This window comes from Hyperolius riggenbachi, chromosome 7 (assembly GCF_040937935.1).
Source record: "Hyperolius riggenbachi isolate aHypRig1 chromosome 7, aHypRig1.pri, whole genome shotgun sequence".
NCBI lineage: Eukaryota > Metazoa > Chordata > Amphibia > Anura > Hyperoliidae > Hyperolius > Hyperolius riggenbachi.
Genome location: NC_090652.1, coordinates 214589767 through 214607055, shown reverse-complemented (window position 1 = coordinate 214607055; position 17289 = coordinate 214589767). Strand labels below are relative to the sequence as shown.

The 17289-nt window shown below is 44.2% G+C and overlaps 1 protein-coding gene across 1 annotated transcript in view; it reads right to left on the bottom strand.

Moving 5' to 3' along the window:
• Positions 1-395: 395 nt before the first annotated feature.
• The window catches only part of ACADL (acyl-CoA dehydrogenase long chain), a 50201-nt gene continuing 33307 nt past the window's right edge, over positions 396-17289 (bottom strand). The window contains exons 7-11 of the mRNA XM_068245167.1: positions 16518-16619; positions 12853-12966; positions 9192-9319; positions 7428-7514; positions 396-631 (exon numbers count right to left, since the gene is read on the bottom strand). Coding sequence (XP_068101268.1) covers positions 538-631; positions 7428-7514; positions 9192-9319; positions 12853-12966; positions 16518-16619 — 525 coding nt within the window. The 3' untranslated portion in view covers positions 396-537. The remainder of the gene's footprint in view (positions 632-7427; positions 7515-9191; positions 9320-12852; positions 12967-16517; positions 16620-17289) is intronic.

Sequence of the window (17289 nt, the reverse complement as noted above, 5' to 3'; positions counted from 1 at the left end):
ACATAAGACGGGCATTTATTTATTTATTTATGTTTTTTGCAGTCAGATAAAGCGGACTGTGACATCCCCAATTTGGTACTAAAATGTGTCTTGACTGGAGTTTAAATGCACTTTCTGATTACATTTCCTAGTTCCTGCAGAGCCAGGCCATTGTACGGTTTGTCAAAGTGACCATCACTCGATCCGTCAGCTGAGCCATCCGTCTCTCTGACCAGGAAGTCAGGAAAGTGAAGGGGTCTTGTATCTTATAAATATGGTGCAGGCAAACAAAGCTACAACAGTTACATACAACCCGTCCATTATTAGAATTTCACAAATTCAGTATTGTCATTGGTTGAGGTTTAAAAACTGTCTGCAAAGAAAAAACATCTTTAAAAAAAAAAAGTTTAGTTACATTTGTTCTTTTAAATTAATTTATTCTGCTTGTACACAAATTACACTTTTTTGAAAACTGTAAAATCGGTCAGTATTAAAAAGTTAATTAGACACAAAACATCTTTACATGTTACAGGCACAGGTGCAGGATAGAGACAAGGCTCATCTGTCTTTCACAATGTCTCTTGCAATGAGTTCCTTCATTATTTCGTTAGTGCCGCCATAGATTGGTTGGACGCGAGAATCCACATAAGCTCTGCAAGGCAAAAAAAAAAGGTATTGGTTGTTATATTGCAGCTAATAAACTGAATGCCATTCATAACCGCATCACAAAGTTTCTCTGCAAAGAATAAAGATGAAAAGAAAGTGCCCCCCACAGTGGGCACCTGCAGATCGTTGGCAACAGCTAAGCGACAGGTTCTGCTGCTATTGGTGTGGAGGGGGCGGTTCACACAACGAAGCGACTTCCAGTGGGAGCCGTAAATGCTAGATTCTCAGTTTGACTGCCTTTAATGTCACTGAAAAGATCAACTAAGATTAAACAGTCTGTATGCATGTTGGATTATTATGGCTCTGTACAATTTAACAAGCTGACACATCATTGCATTCCAGCGGTTCTGGAGGTGTGTTTAGCTTCTAAGGGTACAATGGTTAATTTGCATATATTCAGCAGTGGTGCTCTGGGAGATATCTCGAGCTCACTCCAACCTGAATTATCGCAAATTCTTTCTGTTTTAGGAAAGCAAATTTTTGTTTTTGTTAAGATTAAACATGGGGTGCAGTTTTTGCTTAAAGAGACTCTGTAACAAAAATGTCATGCTTTGTTCTACCATCCTACAAGTTCCTAAACCTATTCTAATGTGCTCTGGCTTACTGCAGCACTTTCTACTATCACTGTCTCTGTAATAAATCAATGTATCTTTCCCCTGTCGGACTTGTCGTCCTGTGTCTGGAAGGCTGCCAACTCTTCTGTGCTGATCTGCTATGCACAACCCTCTCCAGGCACCTCTATGCACACTCCAGTGTGTGTGTTATTTACACAAGCCAGCAGCGTCTCTGCTATCTGATATCAGTGAAAGAGAGCTGGATAAAAATCCTCCTGTTAGGCTGTGAAAGGAACTGGCTGACACATACTGAGGGATTACAAACACAGGCACAGGTAGAGCTGTCTGCAGGAAGCCTGTTACTCTTCTGTGCATGAGGGCTCTTTCATATCAGAGCTGGCGTTGGAGAACGCTCAAAGCATACGTTTTGTTGTGTGCGTTTTGATATGCGTTGCACTGCAGTGAGTGTGCGTTTTTAATGCGTTTTAAATGCGTTACAGCACATAGGAAAAAAGGCAAGTAATTTTTTTTTTCTTTTTAGTTTTCAACTTTCTACATTGTTCCTCTGTTGCATTCTGGGACTGATTGCCTGCGTTAACGTTTTAAAACCGCGCATAGCGTGCGTTTTACATTGACTAACATTGTAACGCATAAAGCTAGCGTCGGCCAAAAAACTGCACCTGGGTGCAGTGCAACGCAACGCACAAAAATGCTGCGTTATATGTGAAAGCTAAAATGAAAGTCTATGGACTTTCATTTTACCTTGGGTAACACAAACTTTACCCGTTGCGTTGAAACGCAGAAAATCTCCGCTCCCCCCGCCTCCTGCAGAGCGCCGGTCCCCGCCCGCGTCCCTTCCCTCCAATCAGTGGCGAGGGAAGGGACGTGGGCGGGGATCGGCGCTCTGCAGGAGACGGGGGAGCGGCGTGAGTGGCACTAGAATGGTAAACAGAGCCTGCTGCGATACGCTCAGTGTCGACAGCGCGGCTGTAATTTATGGGAGGAGAGCGGAGCGCAGGGGGGACTTAGGGAAGATTCAACTAGCAACAGAGGCTGGGCACTATAGCCAGACCCAACCTCTGTATAGATTTAACTCTAAGATTCCCACCTCGGGTTCTCTTTAAGGACTGCAGTCTTAAAACCCCTTAAAGAAAACCTGAACTGAAAATTAAAAAAGTCAAAACAAACATACACAAGTCATACTTACCTCCCGTGTAGTGTACTCCTTAATCTCTTTCTCCTTTTTCCGCATCCTGTTTGTCCACTGTGAACAAGGGAATTCTCCGTCCTCCATTTTGAAAATGGCCATTACCCCATAACAGCTTTCTGGTCAGCACACTGTTAAACTGTAACATTGCCCACTTGAGCCATAGGGAAACAGACATTACGTCATCCTCTCAGCTATAACTGACAGCAACTGATAAATAACTGACAGCAAACGATATACTTCAGTTCTGACAAAATGTTGTCAGAACTGGAAGGGATCATTGTCAGAAGAAAATGGTGAGCTTCTGAGAGGAACCGATAGCAAGGTAACTATGTAATGTTCATTTAAAGTTACCTCGTGTTTATTTGAAATATTTTTACTCAGTACATGTTCCCTTTAAGGACCAGACACTTTTTTTTCCATTCAGACCACTGCAGCTTTAACGGTTTATTGCTCGGTCATACAACCCACCACCTAAATGAATTTTACCTACTTTTCTTTTCACTAATACATGTTTCTTTTTGTGCTATTTGATTGCTGCTGTGATTTTTAGTTTTTATTATATTCATCAAAAAAAGACATGAATTTTGTCCAAAAAAATGATTTTTATTTTTAACTTTCTGTGCTGACATTTTTCAAATAAAGTAAATTTTCTATATAAATTTTGTCCAAATTTATTGTGCTACATCTTTGATAAAAAAAAAAAATCCAATAAGTGTATATTTATTGGTTTGGGTAAAAGTTATAGCGTTTACAAACTATGGTGCAAAAAGTGTATTTTCCCATTTTGAAGCATCTCTGACTTTTCTAAGCACCTGACATGCTTCATGAGGTGCTAGAATTCCAGGATAGTATAAATACCCCCCAAATGAGCCCATTTTGGAAAGAAAACATCCCAAAGTATTCACTAAGAGGCATGGTGAGTTCATAGAAGATTTTATTTTTTTTGTCACAAGTTAGCAGAAAATGACACTGACAAAAAAAATGAAAATAATAAAAAAAAAAGTTTCCATTTCTGCTAACTGGTGACAAAAAAAAAAAAAAAAATGAATTTTGCCACGGACTCACCATGCCCCTCTCTGAATACTTTGGGGTGTCTACTTTCCAAAATGGGGTCATTTGTGGGGCGTTTACTGTCCTGGCATTTTGGGGGGTGCTAAATTGTAAGCACCCCTGTAAAGCCTAAAGGTGCTCATAGGACGTTGGGCCCCTTAGCGCACCTAGGCTGCAAAAAAGTGTCACATGTGGTATCGCCGTACTCAGGAGAAGTAGTAGAATGTGTTTTGGGGCGTATTTTTACACATACCCATGCTGGGTGGGAGAAATATTTCTGTAAATTAAATTTTTTTTTTTTGTACACACAATTGTCCATTTACAGAGATATTTCTCCCACCCAGCATGGGTATGTGTAAAAATACACCCCAAAAATACACATTATACTACTTCTCCTGAGTACGGCGATACCACATGTGACACTTTGGGCCCCTTAGCGCACCTAGGCTGCACAAAAGTCCTATGAGTACCTTTAGGATTTCACAGGTCATTTGGTTTCTAGACTACTCCTCACGGTTTAGGGCCCCTAAAATGCCAGGGCAGTATAGGAACCCCACAAGTGACCCCATTTTTAGAAAGATGACACCCTAAGGTATTCCGTTAGGAGTATGGTGAGTTCATAGAAGATTTTATTTTTTTGTCACAATTTAGCGGAAATTGATTTTTATTGTTTTATTTGTTCACAAAGTGTCATTTTCCACTAACTTGTGACAAAAAAAAAAATCTATGAACTCACCATACACCTAACGGAATACCTTGGGGTGTCTTCTTTCTAAAATGGGGCCACTTGTTAGGTTCCTATACTGCCCTGGCATTTTAGGGTCCCAAAACCGTGAAGCGTAGTCTAGAAACCAAATGCCTCAAAATGACTGTTCAAGGGTATAAGCATCTGCAAATTTTGATGACAGGTGGTCTATGAGGGGCCAAATTTTGTGGAACCGGTCATAAGCAGGGTGGCCTCTTAGATGACAGATTGTATTGGCACTGAAGTGCAGGAAGCGCAGGATGTTCTCAAATCGTGACCTGGACATGGCAGCAGAGAACATGGGCATGTGATGTATTGGGTGCGTAGACCAATATGACCGCAATACATTCTTTTTGACTAGACCCATGTTAATGAGAAGGCCTCCCAAAAAATCTGAGGGTGCGGGCGGGTGATTGGGTGCCCGCAAAGGGCAGATTAGGGTCTGATCTGATGGGTAGCAGTGACAGGAGGTGACAGAGGGTGATTAGAGGGGAGAACAGATGTAAACAATGCACTTGGGAGGTGACGCGCGTGCGTGTGTCTATATGCACAGCTGCAACCTCCCCTGGTGGTTCCTCGATCACTGGGACTACCAGGGCAGGAGCCAGCCTGTATAATGCACTTTGTATACATTACAAAGTGTATTACACGTATTCCATGCGGCAGATCGGGGGTTAACAACCCGCTGGCGCTGCTAACTGGCCGGCATGTTGACGTTGCGATTGGGCGGAGTCTAATGCCGGCGGATGCCGCGCGATCCCCGGCTATTTAGTCCCCCAGGTGCCACCGCCGATCGCGTTACGCGGTCCTGGGGGTGCCACTTTGTTGACGACCATAGGTAGTGGGCGGTCGGCAAGTGGTTAAAGGTCCACCAACAGAGATTTTTTTTGGTGGGCTCCGATCGCTGATGGGATGTTTATTTGTGGTTTTATTTTTAACCAGACGACCTAAGCCCTTTTAAAAAGGGCTCTAGGTCTGTCACCGCCACATGTCAGTGCGCATGCCGTGTACGCACACGTCTACCGCATGCGTGCACACGCCCGCCCCTCCTGGCCCCATCCTCCCCTGCACGCCACGCATCATTCCCCCAGTTCTCCTCAGCGTCTCTGCGTTATTGCAAATGCGCACAATGAAAACACACACACAGGGACATGGGACGCAGAGACACAGGGGATTTATTAAGTAGGATAAATTTGTCCATTTTTTATTTATTTATTTCCCACCGCCCTCCCCCACCTCTCGAGGGCCAATCCCAGCGATCAGCCCTCATAGGTGTCAGCCTATGAGAGCCAATCGCTCTCTAAGCCTCCCCAGGGAATAGCCGAGTGACACGTCTGTCCCCAGTACAATGCTGTACAATGTAAATTGACTGTGGTTTCGCCGTTTAACAGACTCCTAGCGGCTATCGCTGCTGGTAAACTGATGATGGAGCGCATCAGCGCAAGCAATCCCCTGCAAAACCCCGCCCCAGGAATTGGCCTAGACGGTCCTGAGGCTGTCACTTTGCGTCCGCCAATTGGCGTTAGGCGGTCGCAGGGAAGTTAAAGTGGACCTGAACTCTTGCACTGAACAAAAAGGAAAAACGTAGATAAATGTATCCTGTATGTATTTAGAGAGTTTAGCCTGTTTAATTACCCTCATTTGTGTCTAATCACTAGTTGTAATTTGATCTCTCCCCTGTGTCACATGACTGTGTATATCAGATGAGCCCATTTGAAAGCACAGGCTGTAAAAAATATGTCTGCTTCCATGAATCAGGAAGTAGAATCAGTGTAAATTTATTTTAGGATTTGTATCAGCTGTAACAAAGAAATGTTTTTGTTTAAAGCCTCATCTACACGCGTAGATGAGGCTCTGATCCAGCGGCTCGATTAGCCGCCCGATCGCCTCTTCCGCGTCCCCGCGTGCGCCGGATTCGATACCCGCTCGTCCCTGCGCCGCTTATCTTCCGCTCGATTCCCTGCCATTGTCCCCTCGTGGGGAACGAGCAGGGAATCGGCAGGGGCAAGATCCGACCTGTCGGATCTTATCAATCGAGCCGCATTAGCGGCTCGATTGATAAGTCACATCGCCTGCACATCTCCCCGTGTAGACGGGGCTTAAAGGTTATTATGCTTTTGGGTATCTTTTAGAGCCGAGAGGAGTTCTGAGTTCAGGTCCACTTTAATCGTGGCCAGGACTTTCAAACCAGTGTTTTCCTGGCATTTACTTTTTCAAGAAAGTGTCACTTACCACTGGGTACATTGGTGCAAAGAGGAATGTCACTAATCGTACACACAACACATTGCTCAGTGTGCTCAGTGTTGCAGCCATTGGTTGGTTAAAATGTCACTCACAGGTAATGGATCCCTCTACAAATTACTATTATCAAAAATAATCTACACAAAATAGTATTTTTCCAAGCAAGAATTAAAAAGCACACTGGCAGCAGCTTCCTGTTTTTGAATGCACAATAAATACTAACCAAACCTGCTGAAAATGTAGTTAGCAGTTAGTGGTAACAATTATGGCATGATGAGGAGGTGATGATCAAGATCAAGGCATGCTGGCTGCTGCAAGGGTTGAGAGAGAGGTGTGGGCCCCGCCTTCCCCCTCCTCAGCTATGAGTAGAGTCGACCTCTAAAGGAGTCAGACTTACATTTCTCGACCTATAGCTGGGGATATATAGTAGGTAGTGAGGACAGCAGGTATCCTCCAAGTTCCTGAGTAATGAAGCCAAACATACTGTGAATCAGTGTTCTTACACTAACGGACAACATTAGTTGATATTGGAAATACAATTAAAGTGTACCTGAGATGGGGCAGGAGAGAACATTTATACATACCTGGGGCTTCCTCCAGCCCTCTCTGGCTTGATCGCTCCCTCTAAGTCTTCCGCCGGTCTGGGGCCAACTGACCATGCACGGCCTTGGCTGCGGACGTGCCCCCATCGCATTCCCGTCGCTGGGATCGTTCTGAGCCTGTGCAGTACTACTGCGCAGGCGCAGAACACTCCTAGCTACAGAAACCCGACAGATGGGAGGGCGCACGGACAGACTGTTCCAACTGTACAACTTACCAGGGCCAATTGCCAACGAATGGAGAGGCAGCGGAGGAAGTCAAGGGAGCGATCAGGCCGGATGGGGCTGGAGGAAGCCCCAGGTATGTATGCTTTTTCTCTCCTGCCCCATCTCAAGTACACTTTAAAATTCAAGAAACAGAATGAAAAATGAAATGTACTTACTTTGCAATAGGGTATTCCCACATGTAGCCCCAGCCGCCATGAAGCTGAACGCCCTGTGTAGCTATGGTATTCTGCAGTTCAGATGCCCTATAAGAGGAAATATCTATCAGAACCATTAGACCAAGGCTTCCCATGATTAATAAAGGAAGAAGCTTGGCATTTATTGAGGTGCAATTCAGATCCATAATTATCACAATGCTATTGAGGATTGCTCCAACTATGACTTTTCAGGTTCTCAGTGAGTATGGTTTGTGTTTCAGATTTTAACAAGACGAAAAAAAACATTTATTAAATCCTCTTCACACACGAGTGGCTCCAGCGTTCTGCTTAGACATACAGGTCGTTCCCGGTTAACAAATGAGATAGGGACTGTAGGTTCGTTCTTAACCTGAATCTGTTAAGTCGGAACATTGTGCCATCTCTGTCCCCTGTACCTCCTCTGTGCCCCCCCCCCCCCCCCCCGTGTCTTTACAGATCCAGGCTTCCGTCTTCCTTGGGAAGATGTATTTCTCAACCCAAGGTTTAGCCTCGGGAACACATTGAAAGCACCACTATAGCGGAAAACGTAAGCAGTTAAAATGACAGGTTTTGAACTAGTCCATCTCCTCGTGGGGGATTCTTGGTTCTCAAAAAGTATTTCCTGAATGGCAGCCAAAATGGTAAAATACCAGCCAGCCTCCCTACTCCCATGCACACTGTTTTTGGCAGTTAGACTTAGCAACTGCCGTTCAGGAAATGCTTTTGAAAACAAAGAAATCCCTGAGAATCCCCCATGGGGAGATGGATTAGTTCAGAAACTTTTGAGTCTGTCAGACTTTAACGGCTTACTTTTTTCACTGTAGTGGTCCTTAAAGTACAATCTGGTACAACCAATATTTTCAATAGCCACGTGATTAGTTGCTTAGGGTCCACCTGCATGCAATCAGATTGTCACATGATATGACATAGCTATGCACAATCATAAATGCTTTGTCTTAATTATTGTATGTGTCTCAATAAAACATATTGAGCACCTTCAGAGCGGTAAGCATTTTGTAAAAATTAAATGATGCTGACCCTCAAAAATCCATTTTAAATTGTAATGCTACAAGACACAAACAACCCCAAGGGGGATGAATACATGTGCACTGTATATATGTTGTGTAGGGTGGCTTGACGTTAGCAACCCCTAACTGGCAAACTATGCTGGTATTTGTGTTCCCAAAACAGCTGGAAAGGTCCCTGTTCACCAAGAACATTGGACGACAGATCAGAAGTCTCTGCACAATCTTTACATAAGAATGTGAAAGTCTACAGAGTGTCATAAAATGCAAGAATGTAGCCACAATACAATATGCGGACCAATTTGTCAGCTCTCATAGCTCAGTGTTAAATAGGCTGCTACATTAGGTGCTTGTAAACAGGGGAATTTAATGCCCACTTTCCTTTAACCAGACAATGCCCTGAAAAGATCAAGTGGAAACAAGTGGCAAGCTTGTGAAAGGGCTGAAAAGGACATCACTATAGAGACCAGGACCGCAGTCCACAGCTTAACCCCTTCAGCTTGTTCTATGTTAATCACCCGGGCTGGGAAATCAGTTCTGCAGACATGCCCAGCTAAGGTTTCAAACAATATCAGGTAAAGTCAGAAAGCAGTGTTAAATAAATCCCCTACATCAGAAAATGCTTTTATCAAAGAGTATCGTATTAAACAAATGTAGATGAACACGGGCTGTGTGCTTGTTATGCTTGCATAACATGCGCCACTCATTTTCTCATGCATACCAGTATTTTGCCATGGAAGCAGTGGCAGAATCCAAACGTCTTTCTGCATGCAGCTGGAGACAGTTGTCCAGAAAAGTACGCCCCACACAGATCTGTGTCTTCATCTCTGCCAGCTTGTGCTGCACGGTCTGAGGAGAGAGAAGAGGCATTCACAGGTTAGCTCCACACTTATGCTTCTGCATACAGCAGCTCTCTTCCACACATTGACAAAATAATGCTGCGCTGGTAATTAAGCAGTTTTTGTCTGTGTCAGAAAAACTCATGTTGGGTATATGAGAAAACATTGGAAAAATTGGCGTTCAAAAATATTTAACCACTTCTTAAAGAGAAAGGTGGTTCCATGGGGGGCAGATGGGACACAGAGGCATGTTCTCTGCCTCATGGCATGCCTTCGTGTATCCCCACTGTCGTTCTCTGCCTGCCCATGCCCGCTCTATAGCCCCCTCCACGCTACAGCCCCCGAAATTAGCAACGATATTTGTCACTATCTTGAAGAGTAAATAGAGGAGAGGGATTCCCTGCTCAAATGCCCACTAGGGGCGTTCCTGCAGGCTTTCCAGAGCTGCGATTGAACAGCTCCCTCTCCCTGGCTGCTCCCCCGCCACCCTGCTGTGAGAGAGAGAGAGAGATCTCTCTCCTTCCAGGGTTGTGACTCAGAGGTCACAAAAGTAAAAGTGGGCCAGTGCAGACCAACAGAGCGGCAGATCAGGAAGCATAATTTTTTTTTTTTTTTTTATGAGCCCACCTCGGGCGCTCTTAACTGCTTTTGGACTGTGGTAATTGAAATCTAAGCCGTTTGGGACCTGTTATCCCTTCCAGTGCGCTACTGCCGATCGCGCCACTCTCCCGTCACTGCAGCCCACTCTCTGTGCCGTCGGTATGACAGCAGAGCTCCGCCAGTTCATCCATGCCTGTGTTAAAGGCATCCGCATCCCCCCTTTCATTCCGCGGCGTTTCTATTTGAAAGTCTAGGCTCGGAGGGGTCCCGACCAGATCCCTCGGGTCGTCCTTAGTTTCCCCACTAAAGATGGCCACCAGGTCCAGCCGCGGCTGCGCATTCTCATTGCCGCAAATGCGGCTGCGCAGCTCTACCTCCTCCCCCTGCTCCGATCTCTTTACTGGCAGTCTCGCGTACATAAAACACGCGAGAGTGCCGGTAAAGAGTTTGGAGCAGGGGGAGGACGTAGAGCTGCGCAGCTGCACTTGTGGTAATGAGAACTGCGCAGCCACGGCCGGACCTGGCGGCCATCTTTAGTGGGTGAAAACAAAGAAGCAGTTCAGTGTGGCACTCCCAGAATGATATGACCAGTATGCAGGAAAAAGCGGTACCAGCATCAGTATGTATATGCAATGATACCAATGTATACGCTGATGTTAATCCCCTGTGTATGGATTTAATCTAGAGGATTAAAAGGCGAGATTTCACAGAGGACATTGGTGCACGCTTCTGCTTCTTTATCTACATTGTTGTTATACCCTTCCTTCCACGAATATTGGCGGAGCACATGTCCCAGCATCCCTCGGATTCCTTTATAAGGGTATTGGTGGCAAAGAGTAGTTATTAGCTTCAGTTGTTTTTTCCTGCATACTGGTCATATCATTCTGGGAGTGCCACACTGAACTGCTTCTTTGTTTTCAACTACTGATTGTTTACTTCCTTCTCATACTGAGTGTGGAGCACCCCATCATGAATGCAAGTGAATGTCCAGGTTTGAATGACCACAATGCTGAAAGTATCGAGGATGATATTGATGATTTAGACATTGAATCATTGTCTTATGTGGGAGAAAAGGTGGCCATTGGAAGAGAGGACCTTTCTAATTTCTTCTCTAACCTTTCCATTTCTACTGAAGCTAACAAGGAGGTGGGTGCCAGGGTTTTGGAGTTTAAGCTAGGACGGCTGAGTGAACAAGAAACTAAGTTGTTTTATTCAAGGTGGAACGCAGCGTGACCAAGTCGCCGATCCCTTTCACACCCCAGGCACCCACCAGACCACCGCTATCAGCATCAGTATGTATATGCAATGATACCAATGTATACGCTGATGTTAATCCCCTGTGTATGGATTTAATCTAGAGGATTAAAAGGCGAGATTTCACAGAGGACATTGGGGCACGCTTCTGCTTCTTTATCTACATGGCCATCTTTAGTGGGGAAACTAAGGACGACCCGAGGGATTGGATTTTCAAACAGAAACGTCGCAGAATGCAAGGGGGGGATGCGGATGGCGTCCCCCAAGGGTCATAAAGCAGCCTAGGTATTTACCTTTTTTTTGCTTTTTCCCCTCGTAAGTGCTTTAAGCACAACAGTGATGGAACAACCCCCAGCTAGAGCAACCCACAATCCAACCTCCCCATGCTTCCTAATGTTTATATGTGTCTGCATAATAATGATATTTTGGGGGACATGGCCGCATAACGCATACATTCTCAAAAGATTTTCAAAGCCCAAATCTTACTTTTCAACCACTGCTCCCTTTAACTTTTCCCAAGGCATTGTGAGCTGAATTGAGCAGGCCTGCTTGAGGAGGAATTGCTGGCATTCAGGGCCGGTTTAAGCAACAATGGGGCCCCAAGGCAAAATAAACCTGGGGGGCCCCCCCAACAGATACCCCGGAGCAAAAATTGGCATTAAGGGACCTTTTTTGCAGCTGGTATAGTCAGGGTGTGAAGCCCCAATCGGTCGGAGCTCCACATTCTGGCTACCCCAGCCTGCATGGGGGACAAGGGGTTCAAAAGTTTCAGGAGGGGGGACCCCACATAATTTTTTTTAAAAAATAATTCCCACACTCTAAACATAAATTTTTGGGGGGGAAAATAGGAAAAAAATGCCAGGGATCTTTACACAGCCATATTGCGGCTGTATAGCGATCCCTGGCCAAAGCGCTGCAGCTGCGTATGGACCCCTGGAAACCCCGTCAGGAAATGTATTGTTCTCTTTTGATACATGTAAAATTACACTACCATTAGGTACTAAAAGTGACATTTACCGCATTTAAAAGTATACTTTTTTCCTTTGAAACTTTAAAATCGATTTTCTCAAAAACTAGAAGGTCTTTTTGAAAAATTGTTTTTTCTTCTTATTCCCAATGATCTCAACATATCCTGCAAATTTAGGGTTTCTAGAATTTAAGGTGGATTTGCTATTAACCATTAAAGTCGGCTGGTTTTTCCTTTGAAACTTTAAAATCGATTTTCTCAAAAACTATAAGGTCGACTTGAAAAAAAATGTTTCCCTCTTGTAGCCACTGGGGGCCCCTACAAGCTCTGGGGCCCTGGGGCAGCTGCCTCTTTTGACTGTATGGTAGCGCCGGCCCTGCTGGCATTTAATCTTTGCCCCTTGGCAGAGTCACTACGATATCTCGGTTGCATTTGACAACTAAATTATGGATACAGCACCACCTACTGGGGAAATCTAATGTTGCAGTTCATATGCACAGTCCAGCATGCTGCTTGGACAGTGAAAGATCTGGGGAAACTACAAAAAAAATAAAAGTAGTACTGAACAGTAGTTGTGGTGAAATAACTGGTATGGTTTATACTTCCCTTTCTTTCTTTTTTACTATGCACTTTTTTTCAATACTTTAACAGTGAATGACCAAACGTATAGATCAATTATCCCTTTTACAATCCTGTATTTCTCTTGTTACATAAAGTATTACCTGTAAGTGTGCCACAGTCTTTCCAAAAGCTTTTCTCTGCCGGACATAGTTCCTGCTTTCTTCAAACATGAATTCGCAGCTAGCAATTGCCATATCCCCAATTAATAACCTCTCCTGTAAAAACAAAAGGTCACCAATGTTACTGCATTTGCAGCTTTTCAGAACTTTTACTTCATGCAACCGTACTTACAAGACCGTATACCCTTCAGCCCCATGTGTTTGTATCAGCCCTGCTGCCAGGAAGAGAAATTAGGTATTGTCCACAAATTAAGTTTCTTTCCAGTGCAATTGCCTTTCATTTGTGTCAGAAGCTTGCAGAGCTACTGGTATTGGTAATCTGCAGATGTGGGACATCAGTTGTCATATGCTGTCTAGTGCCTAGGTGTACCTTTAGTTCTGAATTTACTGTATATAATTTAAAAATTATTTTCAGTTAATTAAAACATTGTGGTGTTAAGTTACTTTAAACAAGTTTCCATTTTCGTGGCACTAACACACACACAGGCATTTCAAACCCACAGTAGGGTCATATCTAGGCCAACTAGTCAGGGTCTTAGGTTGCCACCTGTGGTACCAGTGCCATACTGTACTTAAGGGAATACCCCTGATAAACTGTTAAAGTAAACCTGAGCTCTATACCAAAGGTGTTGCCTGCTACAGCTATCCTCAGGGGCGGTGAATGAGATTCAAAGAATTCACCCTTGATGCAGACTTATGCAAATATATGCAGCTAGAGAATAGACAGGAGGTGCTACTCTTGCTTTGAGTTGGCACCAGTTGCTCCTGCTTTTACTGCCTGAAGAAGTGGGTGAATAACCACGAAACGCATCACAATTTTTGGAGTACCTAATAAAATTCTTATGTTGACACAACCACTCGGATTCTTCCATGGGGGCAAGTCCACCACTACCTCCCTTATAAAACCTTTTTTTAATTTATTTTATTCTGATTGACACCGCTATTTTTGTCTGTTTATATCATTACGAGTCCACCCTTGGTGGAGGGGTGCTATCTCCTTTTTTCTGCTTCTAGAAAGAGCGAGATATTAATCCCGAGTGAGGTTGGGTCTAATCTCCCTACTTGCTTTAAAAGTGGTTGTCTATTGGTAACTCACACTTGTGAGTACCAATTTATATACTTTACCATTATACTTCATCCTAACATGCTGTGCTACACTACAGTGGGCTCTCGATTGTGTCCTTATCTCCACAAGCTTATTAATTCTGCTTCTTCCCTTTTCCATCTGGCTCTCTAACCAGACCTCATCGGATTTTCACAGACAACCACTACAAACTGGATATCCTGATCCGATGAACAGGTGCAGTGTCTCCATGTTCTGCTTCAGAAACTTAATTACACAATTATCACAGTGAGATGTAACTTGCATTATAGATACGATTGGAGGACCCAGTCTTCACAAGCTTACACTTATTGTTTCTCATTGTGGCTACTGATTTGACTGTGCAAGAACCTTGTATGTACTTATGGAACCCACTGTTTGTATTGTAATCTGTACAGCAAAATGTAAAATAATGGCATAATATAAATTATGAGAAGAATTATGGGAGCCCCTTATTGTTTTGATACAAGCTGGATTGTGTGGAGAAATCTGTATCATTAATAGCTTTTGAAGCAGTACAAGGAGGCAAAGCAGCTGGCCACCAGATCAGAGGAAGTGTGGGGAGAAATTATGGGGAGGAAAAGAGGAGCAGCAGAGTGGTCAACCAGGGAAGCAAGTTACCACAAGAAAGAGACTTAACTTGCAAGGTGTTGGTTGGAGGTGGGATAAGAATTGGGGTGGGGACGTTAATGCTCTCACTGTAAGCAGAGTTACACAGAAGTTAATAGTAATGGAAGAGCCATTTACAGAGGAAAGCAGTCATTGGTGGTGGGTACAAAGGGGGCAGTCATTGCAGTGGTGGTTACAGAGAAGGGCAGTCACTGCAGCGGTGGTTACAGAGGACAGCAGTCGCTGCAGCGGTGGTTACAGAGGACAGCAGTCGCTGCAGCGGTGGTTACAGAGGAGAGCAGTCGCTGCAGTGGTGGTTACAGAGGACAGCAGTCGCTGCAGTGATGGTTACAGAGGAGAGCAGTCGCTGCAGTGGTGGTTGCAGAGGAGAACAGTTACTGTAGTGGTGGTTACAGATAAGGGCAGTCACTGCAGTAGTGGTTACAGTGGAAAGAAGTCACTGTGGTGGTGGTTACAGAAGAGAGCAGTTCCTGTAGTGGTGGTTACAGAGGAAAGCAGTCACTGTATTAGTGGTTACAGAGGAGAGCAGATATTGAAGTGGTGGTTACAGAGGAGAGCAGTCACTGCAGTGGTGGTTACAGAGGAGAGCAGTCTCTGCAGTGGTGGTTACAGAGGAGAGCAGTCACTGCAGTGGTGGTTACAGAAGAGAGCAATCACTGTATTGGTGGTTACAGAGGAGAGCAGACATTGAAGTGGTGGTTACAGAGGAGAGCAGTCACTGCAGTGGTGGTTACAGAGGAGAGCAGTCACTGCAGTGGTGGTTACAGAGGAGAGCAGTCACTGCAGTGGTGGTTACAGAGGAGAGCAGTCACTGCAGCGGTGGTTACAGAGGAGAGCAGTCACTGCAGCGGTGGTTACAGAGGAGAGCAGTCACTGCAGTGGTGGTTACAGAGGAGAGCAGTCACTGCAGCGGTGGTTACAGAGGAGAGCAGTCACTGCAGTGGTGGTTACAGAGGAGAGCAGTCACTGCAGCGGTGGTTACAGAGGAGAGCAGTCGCTGCAGTGTGGTTACAGAGGAGAGCAATCACTGCAGCCGTGGTTACAGAGGAGAGCAGTCACTGCAGTGGTGGTTACAGAGGAGAGCAGTCACTGCAGTGGTGGTTACAGAGGAGAGCAGTCACTGCAGCCGTGGTTACAGAGGAGAGCAGACATTGAAGTGGTGGTTACAGAGGAGAGCAGTCACTGCAGTGCTGGTTACAGAGGAGAGCAGTCACTGCAGTGCTGGTTACAGAGGAGAGCAGTCACTGTAATGGTGGTTACAGAGGAGAGCAGTCATAGGTTACAGAGGCACTCATAATTCAATATGCTTACTACAATCTGAGACCAGTTTGGGGAAGCAAATACCTCACCAATATAATTTTCTGATGTGGGAGAAAGCCAGAGTACATAATGGAAACCCACACAAATACAGAGAGAACATACAAACACCATGCAGATGGTATAGATAGAGGGACTCCATCAATGCAAGATGAGTGCTATCCAATTTGCTGTCCATCATGTAAAAATGCTGAATAGATGCATCTAGCAGGACTGATATTGATGATACAGCCCCACCCGGTCTCTTTTTCCTCAAATAAATCTTTATTGAACTGCACATTTAAACGAGATACCTTAGATTCAGAACTGGAGGCCGTCTAAGTTAAACAGATGGATACAGTTTACCAGGTGGGAGGCTAAATACATATTCTGAAAATGACTCTATTGACAAACAAAATGCTGATTTGGATATAATAGCATAATTGAAATTACATACTGACTTAAACAGTGAGTAATAAGAATTTCCAATGCCCTGTGATTGTTTTGTCCTGACTTCTATTTAATGATGTTTATATGCATTGCTCGGATTGTGTTCTATACCCTTGACCCTCCTGTGAAACCACTGCCAGTTACTGAAAAGCTTTTTGACTTCACACACCTGGGGGAGCTCCGCCATTAGGTAGTAGAAGCCTTTATTCTCCTCTCCTAATAAAGCATCAGCTGGAAGCCTGACATCTTCAAAGAACAACTCTGCTGTGTCCTGAAAGCGAAGGTCAATACAGAACAGGATAAACACGTTTAAATGGCAAAAATCAGAACAATGTGAAAGACATCAAAAATACAGTAGAATATCTTATGCCACCCTGATCCTCATCCTGTGCTGCCTGTTGCCATAGCTCCTGGACACATAAGCCACTAGCACTTTGTGCATCACTGTTCACTCCCCATGGTCCCCTATCCTACAGGATGCACTATATGCACTTTTTTTCTTGTTTGTTTTCCACGTGATAATGATTGTTTTGTATTTTTGAATAGGTTTTGCACTCTAGTTTGATTTATTGTTGGCACATTGCACTTTATTGTACTGAAGGTTTCATCATACTTGCCATATGCAATGTTTTTGCACATATTTCTTTGAACCTGAGTTCAGCTGTGCAGGTTTATTTTGAACCCCCTGCAGTATATATCTGGTGATCAGGTGTTGAATCTATGTTATATAGAATATGTGATTGGTTACACATTTATCATTGTTAGAAGGGGACAGCCTTTTTAGGGGTATTTCTAATTAGGTTTTAAAGAGACACTGAAGCGGAAAAAAAATTATAGAATGAATTGGTTGTGTAGTACAGATAATGACTAGAATATTAAAAGCAATTTTTTTCATATTTTTATTTTAAGTTATAAAGTGTTTTTATAACATTGTATCATTC